Source organism: Sapajus apella, unplaced genomic scaffold (assembly GCF_009761245.1).
Source record: "Sapajus apella isolate SASKATOON/1434 unplaced genomic scaffold, GSC_monkey_1.0 scaffold65, whole genome shotgun sequence".
NCBI lineage: Eukaryota > Metazoa > Chordata > Mammalia > Primates > Cebidae > Sapajus > Sapajus apella.
Genome location: NW_022437005.1, coordinates 7,839,184 through 7,855,839, shown reverse-complemented (window position 1 = coordinate 7,855,839; position 16,656 = coordinate 7,839,184). Strand labels below are relative to the sequence as shown.

At 42.0% G+C, this 16,656-nt stretch overlaps 1 protein-coding gene across 6 annotated transcripts in view; it reads right to left on the bottom strand.

Annotated features, from left to right (window-relative positions):
- KIZ (kizuna centrosomal protein) overlaps window positions 1-16,253 on the bottom strand; it is a 112,544-nt gene extending 96,291 nt beyond the window's left edge. For 2 of the 6 annotated variants that reach the window (XM_032248133.1, XM_032248134.1), the window contains exons 1-2: window positions 16,035-16,253; window positions 10,082-10,144 (exon numbers count right to left, since the gene is read on the bottom strand). Coding sequence is in view for 4 of the 6 variants with exons in the window: in XM_032248131.1 (XP_032104022.1) it covers window positions 5,695-5,857; window positions 10,082-10,144; window positions 16,035-16,123 (315 nt within the window). In the remaining 2 variants the exon portion in view is untranslated. Of the gene's footprint in view, window positions 1-5,694; window positions 5,858-10,081; window positions 10,145-16,034 lie in introns of all 6 variants that reach the window. The other 4 variants (XM_032248131.1, XM_032248129.1, XM_032248132.1 and 1 more) reach the window with 4 other exon arrangements.
- Window positions 16,254-16,656: the final 403 nt, after the last annotated feature.

Genomic DNA, 16,656 nt, shown 5'->3' with positions numbered 1-16,656 from the left:
AGGGTCTTATCATGTTACCCAGGCCTGCAGAATCACATCTTTAAATAATGAAATTATATATTCAGAATATCTCTGCTATTAAACAGAAATGCTAACTGGGAAGGTATAATAGAGTATCATCAATACCACATTAGTTCTTACATAGTTGTTCATGGTCCATAAGAGAATAAGGTAAAAAATATGGGAGAATTAATTGCAGTCAAGGGGAAAGTCTCAATGCTTACTGAGTGCTTATTATGTGCCATATTCTGGGTCAGATTCTGAGAGCACTGAAATAATAAGACAAGGAGCTCACAGTGAAGTGGGAAAACAGACATGTAAACAATTATAATACCATGAAGGAAGTACTTACTGAGATAATTATGACACAGACCTAAGGCAGGGCAGGGGGGAAAAGGCCTTCTAATTGAAGAAGGTTATGAGATAATGTGGTGCTTTCAAGGAAATGCAAATTGTGCAGCACGCTTAAAGTACTGTGGGTGCATGTAAGAGTGTGTGTGTTTGTGTGTGTGTGTGTGCACACGTGCGTGCGTGCGCACATGTGCAGGAGATAAAGATGTAGAGAGACAGTGGTTAAGATCGGGGTGGAAGAGTTAGAGGATCTGGAGGAGACAGATTTGGGGGTAAGGAGAGGCAGGGAGACAGGAATAGGAGAGGAGAAAAGATAAGAGGGAGAAATGGGGATGGCAGGAGAAGGTGGAGGGGGACAGATTAGGGAGAGATGGGAAGAAAAAATGTGCACATCTGTGTAGTTGTGTGAGAGAGACTGCAACAGCGAGGGAGAGAGAGAGTGTGAGTGTGTGTTGGGAGGAGTAATAATGGTGAGGCTATTCTGTGCAGGCAGAGACCAGTACCTGAGCTTTGTCCTGAAAAGCCTGGTCCAGCATTTCAGGCCAAAGAGAGACCTAACCAGATGAAAGCTTTTGTGCCTGCCATGGGGATCCTCCCTGAACGCCCTGACATGTCGGCCCCATGCCTGACAATGCTGCCATGAGGGAGGCTATTTAGGGCAGATGTTGGCAATGTTCCACACATGTCTCTGGGATCTTTCTGGCCACTCCTAAGTTCTGGAATCAGGGCTCTGTGCCTAAGGCTTCTCAGAACCTGGAAAGGCTGCTGTGGAGAGCATATGGTTAACTCCCTACCACCTACAACCTCACCCATCTGTCCTCAATCAATGTTGCTTAGGAGCTGCTGGACATATATCACAAATGTGCAAACCACTTGCCAGAACTTCCCTGTAGGATTCAGTACTAGAGGCTGACTATGGTAGCTGGCTTAATAATATACCCAGTGCTCTCCCTGCCTCCCCTCCCCGCTTGCCTACTGATACTCCTTATCTCCCAAATAAACCACTTAACGTCAATCCCTGTTCTCCAGGTCTGCTTCAGGGAGAACCCAACCTGAGACAAGGATAAGGGGCACCTGAGTGAAAATGCTTTAAGTTAGGACCAACTGGGGACCCTTCTACAAAAGCAGCTAATACAGGGAACAGGGGCAGAATGAGGAAGAGAAGGGTACACTCCTCACGGCGTTAATACTAATATTTACATTCTTGGATTTTTAAAATTTATTTTATTATTTTTTACAAAGACAGGGTCTTGCTCTGTCACCTGGGCTAGACTGCAGTGGCACCATCATAGCTCACTGTAGGCTCAATCTCCTAGGCTCAAATAATCCTCCCATCTCAGACTCCTGAACAGCTGAAACTACTGGTATACACCCCCAGAGCTGGCAAATTTTTAAATTTTTCATACATTTGGGGTCTCACTATGTTTGCCAGGCTGGTCTTGAACTCCTGGCCTCAAGTGATCCTCCCACCTCAGTCTCCTAAAGCACTGGAATTACAGGCATGAGTCACCATGCCCAGATCTAATATTTATATTTTTGAACTGTGTTTATTCAGCCTCTTTATCCAACTGACAAATAGCAACATAGATACACCACCATATTTTCAAAGCTACATAACAGGTCAATATCCTTTAAAAGCTTTAAAAATTATTATAGGCGCCGGGCGCGGTGGCTCACGCCTGTAATCCCAGCACTTTGGGAGGCCAAGGCGGGTGGATCACGAGGTCAAGAGATCGAGGCCATCCTGGTCAACATGGTGAAACCCCGTCTCTACTAAAAATACAAAACATTAGCTGGGCATGGTGGCGTGTGCCTGTAATCCCAGCTACTGAGGAGGTTGAGGCAGGAGAATTGCCTGAACCCAGGAGGCGGAGGTAGCGGTGAGCCCAGATCGCGCCATTGCACTCCAGCCTGGGTAACAAGAGTGAAACTCCGTCTCAAAAAAAAAAAAAAAAAAAAAATATTATAGGCCTCCAAATAAAGTATTATGAGTCATAAAATCAGTTGGCAGTGTTTTCAGCATTTAGCCCATTTTAAGAGATTTTAACATTATACAATGAACTGGGCCCAGCCCACCTCTACAAAGTGGGAGAAACTCACCTGGTGTTAATCTGGGCAAAATCCCCACTTCTCTCATATTGCTTCACTTGGTTTCACTTTCTGGAATTCTACCAATTTGAAGTTCATTTGTATTAACTGTGGTCTATTCAAGGTGAAATTCCTGTGGCATTTTGGGGTGTGTGGGCAATGCACTGTGAACACCTTTCTCCTAAGGCTTATGTGAGGTCAGTCAAGAAAGGAGTTAAAGATCCGATACCCAGATGGGCAGCATTAGGAGGAGACAAGTGGTTCTGGCATACCTGGGCCACCACTGGCCCAAAAGGAAGAAGAAGAAAGAAATGGGAAAACACCAGAGACAAACATCACCTGTGTTGAACCTCAGCTCACTGCACAGCCTGCTGAAGAAGGTGGGATCACTAGTGGGGTCTCTGACATTGCTGTCTGGGTTTGTAGGCACACAACAAACATTGGCTTTGGACTGAGGGTGACAGCCAAAGTCCAATTCTCCATGGAACTCACATCTTTCCAGAGTGTAGTGCCATGATTTGGTCTTTTATGCTATCAGAAGAATTTTTTTTTTTTTTTTAAGACAAAGTCTCGCTCTGTTGCCAGGCTGGAGTGTGGTGGCAGAATCTCTGATCACCTCTTGGGTTCAAGCAATCAATCTTCTGTCTCAGCCTCCCGAGTAGCTGGGACTACAGGCATGCACCACCACGCCGAGCTAAATTTTGTATTTTTGGTAGAGACGGGGTCTCACTATGTTGGCCAAGATGGTCTCGATCTCTTGATCGAGGGTTGGGCCTGTTTCATACTTGGATGGAAGACTTCCTGAGAATGCCAGGTACTGTTGTAGGCTTAAAAAAAAAAAAGAGGTTGAAAGAAAAAAAGGAGGAAAATGCTCTTCATTATAGAGGAAAGTCAGCTAACAGAAGACACAGTAAAACAGAAAATCACCACTTTTCATAACTTCCACTAGAAATAACTGATTCAGGCAAGGCTCATTTATGGATCCTAAAACCATTAAGTAAAAGGATATTGAGGAACACAATATTCCCATGATGCCAACCCATCAGTCCACAGATTAATTACTAATATGCAAAGGGGAAAAAATGTACCTTACAATAGAGACATCTAGAGATCACCACCTTAACCAAGGGATCAAAGTCAGCCTCACTCAGGGGCCACCTGACATCACGGGCCTCCTGATGGGATACAGTTGGAAGTATAACCTCACCTGTGACTATTTAACTTAAAATTAATTAAAATTGGCAAAATTAAAAATATAGTCCTCAGTGTCACAAACCACATTTTAAGTGCTCAATAGCCATATATGGGCAGTTAGCTGTATTGGATAGCACCAGCATAGATACAGAACATTGCCATCACTACAGAAAGTTCTATTGGACAGTATTTGTACAGACCACATTTCCAGTTCACAGGAAATACAGGGGATGCTGTGCAAGTTTAATGATGCCTTAGATTCAGAATGAGCATCATTCTACAAGCAGATGGACTGCCCTTTTTCAAAATAGCCAATAACACGGGGGGGAAAAAGGAGAAATAGTAGGAGACTAAATGAGATTAAAAGAGACAAAAAAAAAAAGGCAAAATAACCAATAACATAAAAAACAAACAATATGTGATCCCTAGTTGGCTCCTGGTCTAGAAAAATAAATTACTTTTTGGGAGAGGTGGGGAAATCTGAATATGAGCTGAATATTAAATAATATTATGTCTGGGTGCAGTGGCTCAAACCTATTAATTCCAGCACTTCGGGAGGCCAAAGCAGGAGAACTGCTTGAGACCAGTAGTTCAAGACCAGCCTGGGCAACATAGTGAGACCTTATCTTATGAAAAATAAAAAATTCGCCAGGCATGGTGGTGCACACCTATAGTCCCAGCTTGAGGCTGAGGAGTGAGGCTCGCCTGAGCACAGAAGGCTGAGGCTACCGTAAGCCATGATCACGTCACTGCACTTCAGCCTAGATGACAGGTTGAGGCCCTATCTAAAAAAAAAAAAAAAAAAAAATTATGGAATCACTTTTAATCTTCTTAGATGTGATAATGATATGATTATGTAGGAGACTGCTCCTGCATTTAGGAGATCCATGCTCAAGTGCTTAGGAAAGAAGTGTCATGATGCCTGCAGCAGACTTGCAATGGCTCAGAGAGAAAAAATATACATACAAAGCAAATATAACAAGATATTTACAACTATTGCAGCTAAGTGAATTATGAGTGTTCATCATAATGATTATGGTAATTCTTCTGTGTATTTGAAAATTTTACAATAAAAGGCGGAAGAAAAACTATAGTGCAAAAAAACAAAAGTGTGGGGGGCTCAGTAGCAGGGTAGCAGACAGAATACTGAATCCAACTCCTCCTGTGACCAGTGTTCACCTGGGTTAAACGGGTCAATACCTGACCAGTACAAACGGCGAGGATAAAGGCCTAGCTCCTGGCCCTCTACATTTGGCATAATTTGTAGAACAGCAAGTGGCTAAGCACCTTCACCTTAAGGCGAAGAAGGTGCCAGAACCAGAGAGGGCTGCAAGGGCAGTCACTCTGGATTGCACAGTCCAGGAGCATGAAGGCAAACTCCTTGGGGACAGTTCTACCCTTACTGCTATTTCAATGCACTGTTTGCCAGAGAAGAGGGGCCCAGACCATAGAAAAACAACCCTTTCAAGACAGAAGCAGTTTCTAGAGAGAACCCCAATGCTGCTCAAATTCAGTCATTCAGCCAACAAATTCCATGTGTCACACTGTGCCAGGTACTGGCTAGTGATCCTGCCTGTGTTACAGATATCCCATTGATTCCTCAACTAAAGAAGAATGTTGGAAAATGCAGTATCAAGTTCTCTGATAAAATTTAGCCACATGGTAATTCACAGAAAAGGCTGATACTTAATCCTAAGTATGAACAACTGAACATTAGTGACTACCACTGATCTGAAACTTACTACTCACTATTTCTCATTTTAGCAAAAAAAAAAGATTAGAAACAAAACATAAACCTGGGGTGTGCACCTCTAATCCCAGCTACTCGGGAGGTACACAGCTACATGGGGTGCGCATGTGTAATCTCAGCTACTCAAGAGGTACACGGCTGTGGGGTGTGCACCTGTAATCCCTGCTACGCAGGAGGCTGAGACAGAAGGACGACTTGAGCCCAGGAGTTCAAGTCTAAACTGAGTAACACAGTGAGGCCCAATCTCAAAAATAAATAAATAAATAAATAACAAGAAATACAATAAAGCATAGTAAAAAACAGGATGTCACCTTCAGTTTCTGAAGCTTCTCTGTATTTGTGGTGAAGTGCCCAACATGAGCTTGGACATGCTCCAATCGCTTTAAATATTCTTGATTTCGAATATGAGCCTTCTTTTCAGATTCACATATTTCCTTCAGATAATTCTTTAGTTTCACATATTTCAGCTTAACTCTAGAAAAATAAAAGCAGGTTTAAAACAATGGACTAGAGTTGGACGAATCTAAGAGAATTTTCTTTATCAAAATTGTTAATGAGACAATGTATTCTAAGGTATTTTACCCAAACCACTGAAACCCAAAGGACAAAATATATGCACATATTTTTGGAGGGAGAAAATGAATGCGGTACCACTGAGGTATCATACTGGTTTCCTCTAAAGCATAACTCTCCTGAGAAATATATACAAGACCACAGTCTAACATTCATACAGTAAAGATTTCTATGGATTTATTTCTCAAAATTAAATGTGATGTCAAGAGTGGTGTCTATGTGGCCATGTTCGACAAATATCTCACTAACATTCTGATATATGATAGACAATTTCAAAAACAACTCCTCATATGGAAATTAAATCAAACTGCAAATCACAATCCATAAAATTAAGAAATCAAAAAGAAATTTAAAAATTTAAAATACAAAAATTTCTCGTTTAGCGAATATAAACATATTTGTTAGAAATTACAACAATATAGTTCACTATTAAAATATTTTAAAATAATATATGAACTGTAACTACTCCAACTGTGAAAAACCCTTTAAGACTCTTATCCAAAGTGTAATAGCAAAAACATACTTTGCATTCCAACTTTCCTGTACTTAAAAAAAAAAACCTGGATAGTTCAACTTGTGCATCCACTTTTCTCACAGTACCCATGCCGTTAATTCTAACTCTTCTTCCCTATTGCACAGCATTTCTATTGTTGGCTCAATAAATCATTCAACATTCTTTCATCAAACAAAAATACATTTTAAAATGACAAAAATATTTACCCTTAAAACAAAGATTTGCAAAGATGCTGGAGATGTCCAAAGCTGTTTAGTAACAGACCTTAAAATTCCAACCCTAGGCCAACAATTTTCAAGAAAGTCTTTATTGTGTTAATAATTCTGTGCTTTGACCATGGTTGGCTGTCTTCATTTTTCTTTCTGAACAAAAAACTGAAGGCTGGTCTTATTGCTGCCCATGTCTCTGCATTTTTGATGCAAGTAACTGTAATGCAGGTGGAACCTAACATACTGTCTTTCACACTCAGGCACTCAGTAAAGCTGCTGCTGGTGGTGTCTACCTGGAGTGGGTATAATAGTACCATGCCTTTTCCATCCAAATTCTAGTTCCATTCCCGCCACCACATTAACCTTCAAAGTGGAACACATGAGTAACTCATCTGCCCAAGAAATCATCCATATATTCAGCACTCCAAATATCAAAGTCTTTCAGCTAAGCTCAACAAAGAAAACAATGAAATAAGTAAATACATGATGAATGAATGCTATGAGGGAAACTTATAAAGGTCTTCTACATACTGGGCAACCTGATCTAGCTAAAAGAGTCAGGGAGGCTTTCCCAGTGGAAATAATTTTCAGCTAAGACCTGAAAGATGGGTCAGGCACAGTGGCTCAGGCCTGTAATCCAAGCACTTTGGGAGGCTGAGGTAGGAGGATCACTTGAGGTCAGGAGTTCAAGAGCAGCCTGGCCAGAATGGTGAAACCCCGTCTCTACTAAAAATACAAAAATTAGTCAGGTGTGGGGGCATTGCCTGTAATCCTAGCTACTCAGGAGGCTGAGGCAGGAGAATCACTTGAACCCAGGAGGCAGATGCTTCAGTGACTTGAGATCATACCACTACACTCAAGCCTGAGCAACAGAGCAAGACACTGTCTCGAAAACAAACAAAAAAAAAACCCTGAAAGATGAATGAGAGTCAATCAAAACTGGTAAAATCAAAAAAGAAAAGATGAGGGTAAAACATTCCAGGCAGGGAAAACAACATGTCAGAAAGCTCAAAGGCAATAAATAGGAACAAGAATGTTGATAAAATTATAATAAATAATAATTGACTCTAGGTCAGACGCTGCTTTAAGGCTTTATATGAATCTTGTTGAGTTCTCACAGCTATCATTATTCCCATTTGCCAGAAGAAATGGGGGCACAGAATGTTGGAGTAATTGCCCCAAGGTCACAGGCTAAGAGCTGGTGAGGCTCAGATAGAACTGAGGTAAACTAACCACAAAGCCTAGAAGTCTATGTTATATTACAAAAGATCCCATCATGCTTAAGAACCTGACGTTTCAGTCAGTGTCAAATCTTAGGGGGAGGCTGGAAAGAGATGGTGATGGTAAATTAAAAAGGATATACATAATGGCAGGTCTGGTGGGCTGCTGGATGGGACACCGCTCGTGCCCACCTCACACCTCTTGGCCCAACCTTTTCTCTACCAGCCAGTCACCATAGCTGCCACGGCCTGCTGCATGTGGTATAACATCACCTGAGAACATCTGCCTCTGCCTCAGCTGCACTTAGCATCTTGCTATCTCAGGGATGCCTTTCTGAGTTTGCAGCATGGAAAAGCCTAGATGTAAGAAGGAGTTATCGCCACCTGGGGCTGCCCTTACCAGTGGGGGTCAGGAACCAGTAGGAATGCAACCCCCTCTCCTTTCGCAGGAGTCACTGTGCAAAGCAGAAGGGTACATTACTCCTCTGAAGGCTCCTCTGAAGGTCTGGAGGGGCTGAGCCCCAGGTGCTCACTGCAGTGAACAGCTCTTATTTTGTTCGGTCCAGCTCTGCTCTCCAATTTTAGGTGATCACCTCGTCAAATAAATTACCACCTATACACAGACCCTCATCTCAGGCTCTGCCTTCTGGCAGGTACCAGGTGGAAGCAGCCTTGTTTGGATTTTCTCCTACAGGCAATCTAAGCAAGCCTATTTTTAGAAAATCATATCCTTAGTAAGAGACTGGGAGAGATGCAGCAGCTCAGTGAACTGACAGCTTGGTAAAGGTGCCCATCCTTTTCTCCCACCACCAGAAGGCCAGGAGGCTTCCCAAGAACAGACTACATGAAACGTCTACACACAGTCTTCTGCCTCTTTAGCCATGGGCTAGAAAACTGGCAGCTGCCAAGGATCCCCTCAGACTTCGGCCCACTCCTGAGGCCACAGCATCCGCAATGCTGGCTATTTCTTCCTCACACAAAACAAGTGGGTTCTTGTCTCTTTCAGAGTTACTAGAGACATATGGCTGCTTTAGAAGCCATACATCTGGCTTTAGAAGTACACTAACTGGAAGCTTTAGAAGTACGCTAAATCTTAAAACCAAAGAATGATTTTGAAGACAAGGAAAAGAACTGACCTAAGACGTAATTTGATTTTAAAGGATTCTTATAAAGGATTCTTAGCCTCTCTCTTCTGGATAGATCTCTTCATTTCTCACTCATAGTGTGACATGAATAAATCACAAATTTAATGCTATCAAAGCCAGAAGTTCTTCATATGAATAATACAAGAGGTAATGCCGTACTTTTAGCTTAAGGATAAAGTTCAGTTTTTATAAAATAGAAATCAAAATATTTAAAATCTGCTCTTAATAGCAGAGGAAGAAACCTAAAAAGGATAATATGTACAATATATTATTCACTGCTTATAATTTTAACAGCCATTCTCATATATCCATGAACAAATGGGATACCATGTAACCCTGCCTACAGTAGTACGTTGAAAGATCAACCACAAAATTATGTCTTAATCATCACACAAGCTCAATGTGTTTAAATTGCAACCAATAAGATAAGACTATGTCTTACTTTAATATTTTTAAGCAAATTTTAAGATTCTTGAAATAAAACAAATATGAAATAATGAAAATATTTTGATCTCATACCAATTTTAACCAAATTTATTTGATAGTAATTAAACTGCAATGTTTTATTTCAAATTATTACACACTAAAAATAAGAGAATGGTTAAGAGTACTCCAATTAGGCTGGGCATAGTGGCTCACAGCCGTAATCCCAGCACTTTGGGAGGCCAAAGCATGGGGATCACTTAAGCTCGGGAGTTTGAGACCAGCCTGGCCAGCACGGTGAAACCCAGTCTCTGCTAAAAATAGAAAAATTAGCCAGTGTGGTGGTGGGCGCCTTCCCAGGTATCCCAGCTACTTGGGAGGCTAAGGCATAAGAATTGCTTGAACCCGGGTGGCAGAGGTTATCACGAGCCAAGATTACGCCACTGCACTCAGCCTGGGCGAATGAGCAAGTCTTCCTCTCAAACAAAACAAAACAAATAAACAACAAAAAAACCAGTCTTTAGCTACAATATTTATGATATAACATTAGGGTTAAATTTTTTATTAATATATGGAAGCCTGGCTTGAAAACTGTCCCCACTGTCGTCTCTTACCTGTATGTATCAGACTGATGATATTCATAAAGTTTCTTTTCCAGGTCCAATCTCTTCTTTTCACTATAATAAAAAAAGAAACATTTTATAAGTAATTATACTGATAAGTAATAGGGAGTTGGATTTAGACCATGCTCTCCTTTGAAATCATGCCTTTGATGCAAGGTGTTGATTAGAGGTCAAAAAAAACTCCAAATACCAAATTACTCCTTTATGAAAATGTTTCTCTGGTCTAAGAAGAAAATGCCAGATGCATCCAAAACAAAGACATAAAAGTATGCAGCCATCACCAGGGAAATCTAAAAAACAAAATGAACACCAATATGAGGCAAAAGAACAAGATTCACAAAGTAAATGGGGAAACACAATAGGAAAAGGCTGGGAAGCAGGTACCTTAATTTAGCAAGTATTTCTTGAGTGCCTATGATGACCCAGGCACCATTCTAGGCCTGGAAACTAATATGGTAAACTAGTCAGCCAAGATCCCTGCCCTCAGACAGTTGACATTCTAGGGAGAAGGACAGGCAATAACAAACAAGATAAGTGTATAAAATGTAATGTGGCTAGACTTCTCTGAGTCTCTGGCATTTCAGTGATGGGGTCCCATTATATCTTGTATACAGATTGAAGACTGGTGGCTTGCTCTGTTTTCAACCAGACAAGCCTGGGCACAGCCAAGTGCATGAGCTAGAAAAGGCCTCTGAAAAGTAAACCTGGCCTCACTTACATGAAAACCAGGTCTCCTAACACTATCATTTCAAATTTGGAAGAATTTCTTTTTATAACTCTGTAACGGTACCATTATTTGTCACAGGTTGCTGTTTTCCTGGAGCTACTATCAGTGAAGACTGAACCTGTGCTGTTCAGGTGAGTACTAGCAGGAGGGGGAGGGGAACTGGGCAGCAAAGGAAGCAGAAGCAGCCAAAACCAGGGGGCTGGGAGGTAAAAATGATGAAGCCATTCAGTCCCAAGAAGAGTGCCTGGGAGGTTTAGCCACAGAGGATTTCATTTGAGCACCACCATTTGCTTCAAACCCACCTAACTGGAGCTAAATTGCTAATCTAAGTTAACATTAAGTAAAGGCCAAAAAAGAAACCACATAATATCCTATCCAAGTGGAGAATCCTAAATAAAAGGCTGTGAAACAAAGATAAAGACTCCAACAGAGGTGATCTCAGGTTGGCTTCCTGAGGGAAAGGGGCTGGGCTCATGTTCCGTTTGTGAGCTCTTAATTATTAGTTTCCATATTTCTTCAGATAATTTTTTTCCTTTAAAAAAAGATCATCCCCAAATTCGCTGTTAGCTACATTACAGGTTAAATAAGTTTCTTTCTTTTGCATAATGTTAAATGGAAACTACTATTTAACCAAAATTCATTTACTGGAAAAATGGAGTCCAGACACAGAATCTTCACTTGGGGAACACAACCTATGGGCTGGAGTATGCCTATGTTAAAAAGGGAAGAAAAAAGATTAAAAGGAAAAAAATGACAAAAACACACATTTTTAACTAACAGCATCACAGATCTTTACTTTCTCACTAAAAGCTAACTTAGAATAGAAGTGAAGGGCATATGGCATAATTGCTTCCACATTAGAAATTTTTATTAGTTACCACTCCCCCTCTAGAGTTTCACAATCAGTTGGGTACTCAGTTCATGAAGAATGAATGACTGAATAGTGTGAGTAACTTGTCATTACATTACAAGGACAGGAAGACCTCTAAATACATCTATGACCCTGCACCCTGGGGTAGTGCTTCATTTCTGTTGTATTCCTAAGAAAGCATGACTGTAGTCTGGTAAGGAGACACCAACAGACAGACTCAGCTTGAGGGTCACCCTCTAGAATGAAAGCTGTACTCTATGAACTTGTTAGGAACATGAAAGACAGGGAAAGATTGAGGAATCATTCCAGATGTGAGGGGACTGAAGAGACATGGCAACCAAATGCAAGCCAGGTTCCCAGATGAGCCACTAGACCAGGACAAAAAAAAAATGGTTGGGGGGAGGGGGGCATTGTTAAAATAGCCAGTGAAATCTGATGGGGTCTGTGGGCTGGTTTCACCACTAGGAGGGCTGTACGGTGATTATGTACAAGAACATCCTTGGTTTTTGGAAATACACATTGAAGATTCTAGGAGTGATGAGGCATCATACATGCACTTCTCATAGCTCAGAAAAGGCTAATGGTTTTAGACAGAAAGATTTAGATAGAAACTGAACTGATAGTATCAATGAAAGACAGAATGAAAATCTAATAAAATGTTAATAGTTGAGGAATCTGGGTGACAGGAATATTAGAAGTCTTTGTCCTACATTTGCAACTTTTTTGTAAACTAGAATTTGCTTTAATATATAATTGCATTAATTATATAATTATATACAATTAATATTTAAATTATATAATTGTATTAATATATACAATTATATTTCTCTCTTTCTCTCTCTCTCTCTCTCTCTTTGAGACGGAGTGTCGCTGTGTTGATGGTCTTGCTATGTTGCCCAGACTGGAGTACAGTGGTGCAAGCTCGGCTCACCGCAACCTCTCCATCCCAGGTTTAAGCGATTCTACTTCAGCTTCCCAAGTAGCTAGGATTACAGGCGTGTGCCACCACACTCAGCTAATTTTTGTATTTTTAGTAGAGATGGGGTTTCGCCATGTTGGCCAGGCTGGTCTCGAACTCCCGCCCTCTGTTTCTCAAAGTGCTGGGATTACAAGTTTGAGCCACCACACCCGGCCACTTTAAAATAATTTTTAACATTCATCTATGACTTCTAGTGAAAAAGGACCACAGTCACTTTGGAAATCCATCACCTCCCAAGCAGCAAGTTCTTAGTAATTAATATAAAACTTCTTCAGCAGATGCAGACATCTGCTGTTCACACTTCTTCTCTATCATAACACTTCATACCCTGACAATCAAACACCTCTTGGCTTTCTCTCCCAGGCAAAATGGCACTAATCTTGTTAACTCTTCTTCACAGGCCTATTTTCTAGCCCCTCATCCACACTGCAGCACCTCTGAATGCTGAGCCCTCCATGTCTTTTTTAAATTTAATACTAAAAATCAGGTATTTGCCTCAATGAAAAGCTTTTCCATGATTTGCAATTCCTACACATTAAATCTCTATTTCAGAATCTCTGAAACATCCATTCCTGGGATGCTTACCCATAGTTCATGCTTTTAGTCACCTGCACCCCTCACTTGGACCTTTCAGTTTTACACAGCTGAGTGGTCCTTATCTGGCTGAGTTTTCTACTTTTAAGCCACTCGTAACTCTGTTTTTGTCTCAATACTACAATTCTATACCATCTTCAGCTTACTCTACTAATAAATATCTCAGTATCAGTTTCTAGACTATTATGATATTTTACTCTGAATCAATATAGGCACTGAAAAAACCATGGCTGGCTAATGGGTCCTTTTAAAGGGATGTTTTTACATAACTGTAAGAGCCAATTCCACTTACAAGTTTCTATCATGCTTGTGGGTACTATTCACACTGTAACAAGTCACTCCATTAGACTCTTTTAGATTCAATTATTGACTTTCACCACAATGCAGAGAAAACACTGTACACATACAGGAAAACATTCCGACTATAAAATTGCATCTGCATGTAATCACAGCTAAGATGACTTGGGCTAGAAATATGCTGGTTATTCGACCGCTAACATTGCAATGACCACCTCTAAAAGGGCTGAGAAAGAGGGAGTTTTTTTGTCTCTCACTTCCCAGAAGTTTCTGGATTGATAAAGCAGCTGTGGCTACCCAGGGTTGCAACCTATGAAATGACTCAGAAATTTAAGAGACAGTGGTTTCCGTAGTCACTGGGATTGTTTGTGTTTGTTTAAAAAGGTATATGCAAGGCTGGGTGTGATGGCTCACACCTGTAATCCCAACACTTTGGAAGGCAGAGGCAGGCTAGATCACCTGAGGTCAGGGTTTCAAGATCAGCCTGGCCAACATGGTGAAACCCCATCTCTCTGCTAAAAATACAAAAATTAGCTGGAGTTGGTGTGGGTGCCTGTAATCCCAGCTACTTGGGAGGCTGACGAAGGACAATCACTTGAACCTGGGAGTCGGGCATTGCAGTGAGCTGAAATCATGCCATTGCACGCCAGCCTGGGTAACAGAGTGAGACTATGTCTCAAACAAATAAAAAGGTACAACCAAACACTCAAATTGGATACAGACAATAATATTCTTTACACATTGCTTTGCAAAACTACAACTTTCGGCTTTTTTCTTTTTTACTTTAAGGCCTATTATTCTAGCAAAGAGAAAAAATAAATCTGTGGCTTACTTTTGCATATTAGTCAAGCCCCCTCATTCTGGTAAAGAACCAAGATTCAGAGAGATGGAACAACCTGCTCAAGGTCACACAATTGTTCATAACCTAGAATCCAGGTTTTGATGTTTCTACTGCAGCCTTTTCTGTATCTAGAGTTATTTGCCTCTATAACTGTGTGCAATGTGCATTAATCTGAATCTGTTGTAAATTCTTAAAATAAAAAATGAACACACAGATCAACAGATTTATACTGACTTAAAAATAAAACAAACCACCAAATGCAGAACCATGAACAGACTATAAAATTTGACTCAAATTCCTTATATGTTTTCAACAGCCTCACCTTGTTTAATAATTAAAGGAATAAGTGTTAATCACAAAGTACATAATCATTATACAATTATTGTGCCGTAAGGACTATAAACAGCCAGGTGTTCCTAGCACAGCAAACAAAAATAACTTACAACTAATAGTTCAAAGAGAACGCAATTTATGAGTGCTGTATGAAAGCCAAGAGTCACAAAAGTTAAGGAATGGGTTGAAACAGGGAAGGCTCTGCAGGAAGTGATTTCTTTCTAAAGTTAGAAATTAAAAGGTCACTGATATGGATGAGTGATGATATGTCAGAAAGAAAATAGGGTGTAGAAAAGGAGCGCAAAGGAAAAAAATGATAAGGACAGTTAAGAAAGCCTGTTGTAGATGCTCTATAAACATCTGACAAGAATTAAATCTAGCATAAGATAAATGTAATTCCTTTTCAAAATCACTTACTTCTGCCTTTATTTTCCATGTAATTATTGTTATCATTTTAGCATTGTCATACACAGAGCTCTCCTGTTCACTAGAATGGTTTTGTAACTTTTAACACTCATTAAATGTTTTGTTTATCAAGAGATCCAAAAATCCATTTCTTTTCTTGTCAACTAATGAGATTTACAAGTCTAATTAACTTAGCAGCTAAATAAGAGGCCCAGCAATTTATTTTACGTGGTTATTTATAGTGCATTGCGGTATAATTTTCTCTTTCTATGCACTCTTAGATCTAACTGTTTTCGGTGGTTCCCATCTTTTATATCTTAATCAAAGGCATCATGAACCTTCTAGAAGCTGGACTTCTCTAGCTGGAAATTCATCCCTTCGCTGGAAATCTAGCCAGCCCTCGCTCCCCACAAAAGTCTCCAGAGTTAAACAGGGCACATGTTTGACAAACACACACACACACTCCCGTCTGCGTTCCAGGACCTATCATCATTGATGCAGTGCAGCTGTCACGGCGGGATGACAATTTGAAGAGAGTTGGGAGGGGGCGTGTAAAGGGGACAAGAGAAACTCACAGGGCTTGATGGAGAGTGACAGGCAGAAGAACTCCCACTTTCACTTCTGGGCAAATTCTGTGACGCGGCCGCATCCTCCAACCCGAGACCAGGCTTTAGCAGCTATTGAGGGGCACGGGGGGCGGTCTCTCACCTCTCTCCGCTCCCATCCCAAATACAGGGGGTGTCTCTACTAAATGCTGTCCTCTAGGCCCCACTGGAAGCCTGGGGGGCGGTGCGCGCGGGCCTAGGCCTCGGGGAACCTCGGGAAGGAAAAGGGGGCAGCGCTCGCGGAAGACCCTCGGCGCCGGCCGACTCCCCACCCCTGCCCCAGTGGACCTACCTGTCCCGCAGCCCGTGCTGGAGTTGGCCCAGCCTCTCGTAGTAGTCTACACTCGACTGGGGCGCAGACGATACCGGGGTCCGGCTCATGCTGCAGCCGCCGCTGCGCCAGCTCAGCACAGCCTCTGGGCGGCTGTTGGGCCGGGGTTGCCCGAGGAGACTGCCCCACGATGCACCGCGGGTAAACACCTCGCCAGGCCGCCCGCAGGAGGCGGGGCAAACGCCGTAGGGGGCGGGGCGCCGAGGAGGGGCGGGGCGCCGAGGAGGGGCGGGGCGGTGCCGGCTTTGTGGGGGGCGGGACGGAGACCTGCATGGGGCGGGGAAGAGGCGGGGAAGAGGCGGGGCGTCGCGAGGCCGGGGCGGGCCACGTCTGAGGGGCTGGGGCTCGGTGCTCTCTTCTCTCCGCCTCGGCACCCGCGTCTCTTCCCCTCACCCTCCAGAATTCGCACCAACTACGGTAATGTTTACAAGGCGCATTCCCTTCCTTTCTCCCGTCTCTCCTGGCTTACTTCTTTTCCTCGGCCTCCTTTCTTGCCAGGATTTGCTGAGCGCCAGGCACTGTGCTAAGCTTGTTCTATTATATCAGCACTCAAAAGCGACACAAAACACCGCAGAAAAAGACA